Below are 7304 nucleotides of genomic sequence, written 5' to 3' on the forward strand. Positions count from 1 at the left end.
GACTCTCTGAAATGAAGAGCGCTGTACACAGTGGAGTGCGCTCTTTCAAAGGGGCGCTGGACTTGCTGCGTGTACTGAACACAATGGATACCAACCCTGTAACTCTCAGTGAGGTGACTGACCCTCATACTAGTAACACAGCTACCCTGAGTATCACGTAAACATATACCACATGAGGGAAGACACAATTCTTCCACCAATTTTTAAGAATGCTTTCTTTGTAAAAGAAAGCTTTTGCAAGTCCAAACTTGCACAGCACAGTAGGCACTACACAATTAAAAAAAAATAAACACATACCACAGCAGATAAATAGGCATTTATTAAAGTTCATCTCAAACCAAACAAAAATAATAAAGGACATTAAGGCATCTTGTATTCAATAGCAGTTTATATAGCAAAGATGACTTCTCATACAAGAGAGGCAGATTAGGAAAAAAAAAAAAGAGCTCACCCAAAAAAGAGATCTCCCAATATGTTTGACAAATTGCTGACTTCCACCGTCCCACCACTCAGTCAGCAAACCCCTCTAAAGAATGCCCATTTCTCCAGTCAAAGAGCTACAAAATCCCAACACTTATTGAGACACTGCAAGAAAGCACTTTTCCTGCCCCTCAGACATCCAGCCACCTGTAAAGATGCACACTGGAGAAAGACCAACAGATGGGATATTGCAAGAGTAAAGAAGACACACTTCTGCTATAACCATTCATTTCTGAGCAGACTAGAATATCTGGCCTTGCTTTCACTAGTATTTACTATTTTAACTAGTGAAATGAGACCACAAGCTCTAGTCTGTTTTGCAATGCAACACTTTTTATGTTCTCCTTCTATGTTCATATTAGATAAAGAAATGACAAAGATCTTATTTCCATGGAATAATTTATTTTGATGAATTAAGCTGTCAAGTGACCAATCACTGTTATAGTGCTTTTTTCTTCAATTGGAATAAGAACATCAGGAAATGTTTACAGTATCATTGGGTTCACTATAACAGGATTTTACTACAGATTAAAATATAAATTAAGAAACACTGCAGCACTATTCACTTCACCACACTGGCTCTCTATATCCTTGATCACAATCTAACCTTCATTTAAGGCAAGTTTGTTGTTTTGCTTTTTTTTCCAAAGAAGACTACATAGTCTCTAGATAAACTTGTGTGACTAGATTTACAAGTTAGGAAATCGAGCTTTATAAAATGTTTACTTCAGCAAATACAAAAGTTATTAAGAGAGAGATGGTGACCCAAAATTGCACTGTATTAAAAGGTGGAGTTTCCTTGTACCAAAGTCCTTTATTCATCATCTTTAGAACCAGTTTTGCTTAACTATAAAAGAGACACAAAAAGAAAGTATTCAAAGTTTAGACTGCCATTCCATTTATTAGGAAACAAGAACAACATTATCTCCATCTCACATTGAACACATGTATACTTAATTAACAATACAGACTGTGCTACTGTACCAAGAGACTGAAAAGCATCAGAATTAATTCTTAAACTTAAACACTAAATGAGCTTACTTCCTGAACATGAAAGTTGAATTTTAAAAAAACCAGCAACAAATCTCAGAAAAACCTCAGGGTACTGTTTCTATTTAATTTGAAGGCTCCATCACTAGCTCTCCAAAATAAAAAAGATGAAGTAACGGAACATTATTTTCACACATCTCTGAGAGAATTTCCACAGTTGTGTAAAATAAAATAGTTTACTTTTAAAATTGTCAAGCAGTGATTTTCACTGAATCAGCAAATACAAGAGGGTGGAAAAATTCAGTGCTGAGGGGCAAATAGAAAATAATTATCCACTGGAGTAGTTGTAGCAGAGAATTGGGCTTGTAGGAGACAGTAAGTTGCTCCCACTTGGCACAGCTCCCTTTTTCTGCTTACTTATCCACGGCTCTCCAGAACCCAGCAGCACCACTAATTTTATTTTTAATCTTGTTCTCATAGAAGACAGCATACTTGCAGTACATTTGGTTAGCAAAGCCCTCTCATCATAAAATTAAAATTTAGCTGCTCAGTAAATAAATACTAAAACAATCAAGGTGAAAAGAGCAACCAAAGTCCTGACTAATATTCGGAAGGACTAGCACTTTAAAGCATTTGAGAAATACATAATTTAGAACCCAAAATAAGCAACTGTTCTTACTCTTTCTTTACTTACAGTAAAAAAAGATAACTTGAAAATACTTACATGCTGGACACATATAGAAATTAATCAGACACCATAGTCAAATCCAAACATAGTTGGAAGAAAAGCAAGAAAAAACATATCAGATCAGTTTTCTTCAGATATAAGTACAAATCATTTTTAATGTACATACACAATAGTTTCATAATACTGCATATAATACAGTAATGTTACCTTAATTACGTCCACCCAGTTCCATCCTCGTGGAAGCTCCCCTTTGTTATCTGCAGAATAAGAAGGTTTCATTTTCAACGCACAAGCGAAGGGGAATATTTATCTTTCTTCAAAATCAAGGCACAAAATTCTAAATATCCAAACTCCTCAATTTCTCCACTATGAAGCCATGAGGACAAAACACCTTGTTCTTTAACCAACCCCAAGTGAATGCACGAGACAAAATGGCCTTAAGCTGTGGCAGAAGAGATTCAGATTAGACATTATAAAAACATTTTTCACTGACAGAGTGGTTAGGTATTGGAATAAGTTGCCCAGGAAGGTGGTGGAGTCACCATCTCTGGAAGTGTTCAAGAGACATCTGGATGTGGCACTTGGGGATACAGTTTAGGGATGATTATGGTGGTGCTGGGTTGATGGTTGAACTGGATGAACTTGAAGGTCTCTTCCAACCTTGATGGTTCTGTGATTATGTGATTCAAAGTAATTCCGTTTGAATAAAAACACCTCAGTCCACCTGAAATTTAACTTAGAAGGTAACTCCAACATGAGCTGGGCTGACTAGCAATGATGAATTCTGTCAAAGAACAAAATTTTATGCAGCTTTTCCTCTATACAGTTTACATTAAGTCTACCAACTATACATTAGGTTAGGTAGATTTTATGCAGAAACCTCTATCATAGGGTACAACTTATTGCTGCAATAGGGTTGTATTATCCAGATCATTAGTAAAAGCTAAGGCTGAACACGAGTCATTAGCTGAATCAACTGAAGTAACCAACAGCTTTCAATCAAAACACTACTATTTCATTGAAAGCATTAAATATCTGCAGAAGCACCTCTATTTCTAAAATACAAACTAAATCAGATGTTTTGTTTTGGGTTTGAAAACAAATACTTTCATTTAGAAATTACATTTTTAATAATGTGAATTATTTATGAGGGTCCATCAAAAAAATACCTCTTCTGTTGATAGAGGTCCTAAATCCTCTCCTCCAACAAGTATTGAAAATTTCACTTTTGTCACAAATTGAATTAAAAAAACCCTAGAAGACAATGACATCGTGAAATCCCTACTCTGTAGAAAGTTGCTTTAACTAGAACCAACATCTCAGGCAAGAATAATTCACATAGAACAAGTAAAACAGAGACCACAGACTTAAAGTAGTTAATCTTATAAACAAATGACTACTGACTCTGACTCCAGCAAGATCTCATTCCTATAAAATTTGGATTTTCATACTGACCAAAAAAAAAATATTATAGTAAACAAACCTGTTTTATCAGCTAGCTTTCGTTTCTGGGTTTTGGATAACTGTTCCTTTTTCTCTTTTTTCTTACTTGCAGGCACATCAGGAGTTCCAATTGCAATACTATTGCTTACTGAAGTCTGAGAAAGATAAAAGTGGTTGTAAATATTTGCATATTAGTTCCGTGAATACCTCTGTGTGGTGTGATTACCAAACCTGACATACTGAAATATCCTGGCTGTCAGAAAGAAGTAATGTTGTCAGCAGCCTGCAGCTTTTAATCAACATACAATCAGGACCATAGTTTTGAAAAACATCTGTTGGGGACTAGAATTATTCTCTTTTACAGTTGGAAAAGGCACCTCTTACACTTTTCAAATTTATCATGGAGTGTGATTTACATTTTAGTGAAGGGATTCAGACTTCCCAAACATGGAAATAATTTGTTCTTCCTCAGAGCAAATCTGCAGCACTATGATGGCAAATAATGTCCTTACAGAACACAGAAACTACAAATTGACTCAGTCTGACTCCTTAAGACCCTGGAGGTGCACGTATGCAATCCATTGCATTTCAGGAGGGCTGCAGTAAATTGCCACCCTTCCAACCCTCAGCAGACACCTTAAATCTCCGTTTCAGCTTCCTTTAGTTTTGCTTCTGCTCCAAGTCTCCATTTTTATGTTACCCTGTGGGACAGAACAGCAGCCCACAAACATTTCAGTATAACAGCAAAATAACAATCAAATATAACAACTGTGACCACAGAGCACTGCGGCACCATACTCTGTGTGACGATTTTAGCCACTAATGTGTATACCCAATGAACTGATTTACAACCTAAAGAGAGAACTATGAAGTATTCAGAGAAATAACAACCATTTTTTTTTTCAGTTTTAAAAGCACAAAAGCAAAACCTGAATTTATCTACTTACCACAGTGTTAACAGGCTGATTTTCCATGAACACCTCCTTATTGTCTTTGGCATATTCAAAAAGTGTGTATGTCATAGCAGTTCCAAGATTCGCTTCAACTTCTACCATTAACTTCTCCAATATACTTTGCTTAATAGCTGCAGATCTAAAAGAAACCATTAAACTAAACTATAAACTAGACAGATGAAGAAAAGTTTACCACGTACAAGGCCAAGGAGTGAAGCTGTCATAAATACTTACATCGTGTTGTTGAAGAAAGCATCCATCGATATGACTGGTGCTGTTTGTGGATATGTTTCTGGCCAAGAAACTTCTATTAGAAAGGCTTTGGGATCACCACTTTCACCTATCTGAAAGGAAAAAAAAACTTTATCTGTTTCCAGTCACCTACTAAGAATTACAATATCAATACAGAAGTCTTTTATTTCTTTTAGACCAATCAAATTTCTTGAGACAACAACTATTTTCATAAAGTTATCAGTCAGAAAATAAAGCTGTTATCTAGAAAAAGCATTTCGAAGCACACTGATTACAAAACAGCTGTGCTCCGTATGCGAGACAGGTGCGAGACATGATGGTCTGAAAGATGGCATACGAATTTTTTGTCATTCACTTACCTGCGTTATGCCTTCTCGTAATACAAATCCTTCTTCGGGGGAGAGGTGTATTATTGTCTTTGTCTGACACTATGTTTTACTGCATTTAAATTGAGTTATCCTAACTTTTGGCAATTATTTTTCATCTAATAAAAATCAGAAATGACCAAAGCTAGTGAAATGTAAAACAACACACTGTAGACTTGTAGGCATGTCCCATTTCCCCTTCTGAGGAAATTAAATTTACTAAGAATGATCCTATCAGTGAAGAAAGGCTGCACTTACATGGATGGGACTCCAGAGCTATCAATTAAATTGACCCATATCTCATTACAATTACTGACACTATTCTTAAGTTATTTGAGAAGTCACAAAAAGGTGATTCTAGATGTCTTCTCGCCAGTACATCCATATGGCATTTCCAGAAGTCTCCCTTCTGTCCCATGGGTGCCTAAATTTTCGTCAGTAAAGTCCTCCGGCCATCCAAAGATCTGCCTCAGTCTGTGCTCAGAAGAACGTCCAGGTCTTTAAATCTGAGAAAGTTGGCGAGAATTTCATGCCATAATCTAGCTGCATATCTTGAGCTTGGCACTCCTTGTATGTCTCTCCTGAGCAGAACGGTACCAGTGCATGTGCCCAAAGCATTTCATGGATTTTTCTCTTTAGCAGGTAGACAGAGCATGTCCAGCTGCCTCTGGATGAGAGACTGGAACCTTGTAACTGAGCAGCAATGAAGGTTCAAAGTTTTACACACAAACATCTCTGTAAGTCTCTACATTTCTGACCAGCCAGGGGACATATTACTCAGCAGGCTGGCTCCTTCAGAGAGTTTGACAATTCTCACTACACCAGGCATAGAGATGCAAGGCTAAGGGATAACTGGCTTGTAGTGCCAAGCAATAGGATGAGAGGTAAGGGGCAGAAAGGGATGCACTGGAACTTCCATCTGAAAATAAGGAAGGACTTCTTTACTGTGTGGATGACCAAGCACTGGAACAGGTTGCCCAGATTGGTTCTGGAGTCTCTCTCACTGGAGATATTCAAGAACCATCTGGATACAATTCTGTGCAATGTATTCTAGGATGACCCTCCTTGAGCAGGGAGGTTGGACCACATGACCCTCTGTGGTCCCTTCCAACCTGATCCATTCTGTGATAAACCCACACCGGGAGCAGGTTCCTAAACATGAATTACGAAGCATCACTGTACCAAAGATTCTGAAACAGCAGCCAACTGATCTACCCTTCATTGAACATCAGACACCTCTTTGGCTTAGAAACCCCTGGTACGGCAACTACAAGGCAGCAAAGTAACTTCAGGGTGCAACTTCGCCTTACCCTGTACTGGAAGGACACGGGGCTGAGCTCCCTGAAGCACACATCTCCCTCGTAGATGGAGCGCAGCGCCTCCAGCTCCATCTGCAGCCAGGGCAGAGCAGGGGTTACCGATCGCGGCCCCGCACGGCGCTCGCACCTGCCCGCGGTGGGTGCGCGAAGCCGCGCCCGGCCCCGCCACCCTCGGCTCCCTCCTCCCTGCTCCAGCACCCGCCGCCTCCCGCGCCCCCCACCCTCCCCATCCGGCGGCTCCATGGCTCCATGGCTCCATGGCTCCATGGCTCCATGGCTCCATGGCTCCATGCATCCATCCATGCATCCATCCATGCATCCATGCATCCATCCATCCATCCATCCTCTCTCCCTCCCTCCCGTCCTGGGCCCGCTCTCTCGCAGGCAGCAGGGCCTAGGACTCACCTCCTGGTCCTCGTTGGCCGCCATGACCTCAGCCCCACTTTCCGTGGCCCGGCCCGCGCCCGTTCCCGCCGGGGCTGGGCGGGCCTGGCTGCGCGGCCCCACCGCCCCCGCACGGACACGCCTTCAGCGGGGCACCGCCCCCTGCTGTCCCATTGGCCCGCTGCGCGCTCGCCCGCGCTTCCTCCCTCCGCTCACTGGCTCCTTGGCCAGTGACGTCCCTCCTGACTGGCCCGGGCGGTGCAGCCGAGGCGTCGATTGGCCGCTCGCGCTGCCCTTCCGACGCCGCCCGGCGCTCGCTTCCTGAGGCGGGGTCCGCCCGCGCTGCCTCCCGTGACCCGCGGCCGCTGCCAGCTGGCGCTTCCCGGCGCCTCCCGGCTCTATCCCGGCTCTATCCCGCCGCGGTAGGCGG

The 7304-nt window shown here is 41.5% G+C and overlaps 1 protein-coding gene across 3 annotated transcripts; it reads right to left on the reverse strand.

Moving 5' to 3' along the window:
- Positions 1 to 301: 301 nt before the first annotated feature.
- RWDD4 (RWD domain containing 4) lies at positions 302 to 6998 on the reverse strand. 3 transcript variants are annotated; one of them, XM_017805892.1, is made up of 9 exons: positions 6896 to 6910; positions 6482 to 6562; positions 5545 to 5645; positions 4789 to 4898; positions 4549 to 4693; positions 3642 to 3756; positions 2366 to 2415; positions 2195 to 2197; positions 302 to 1327 (listed from the first exon to the last, which is right to left on the reverse strand). In XM_017805892.1, the coding sequence occupies exons 3-9, from the start codon at positions 5587 to 5589 to the stop codon at positions 1295 to 1297; spliced, it is 501 nt and encodes a 166-aa protein (XP_017661381.1). In that variant the 5' UTR covers positions 5590 to 5645; positions 6482 to 6562; positions 6896 to 6910; the 3' UTR covers positions 302 to 1294. The 3 variants fall into 3 exon arrangements, with proteins under 3 accessions (XP_017661381.1, XP_017661360.1, XP_017661370.1); XM_017805871.1 differs by lacking the exon at positions 5545 to 5645 and having other exon boundaries at positions 6896 to 6998; XM_017805881.1 differs by lacking the exon at positions 6896 to 6910 and having other exon boundaries at positions 5545 to 5669; positions 6482 to 6568.
- Between the last annotated feature and the right edge of the window lie 306 nt (positions 6999 to 7304).

The sequence above is a fragment of the Lepidothrix coronata genome, unplaced genomic scaffold (genome assembly GCF_001604755.1).
Source record: "Lepidothrix coronata isolate B3197 unplaced genomic scaffold, Lepidothrix_coronata-1.0 Scaffold0, whole genome shotgun sequence".
In the NCBI taxonomy this organism is placed as follows: Eukaryota; Metazoa; Chordata; class Aves; order Passeriformes; family Pipridae; genus Lepidothrix; species Lepidothrix coronata.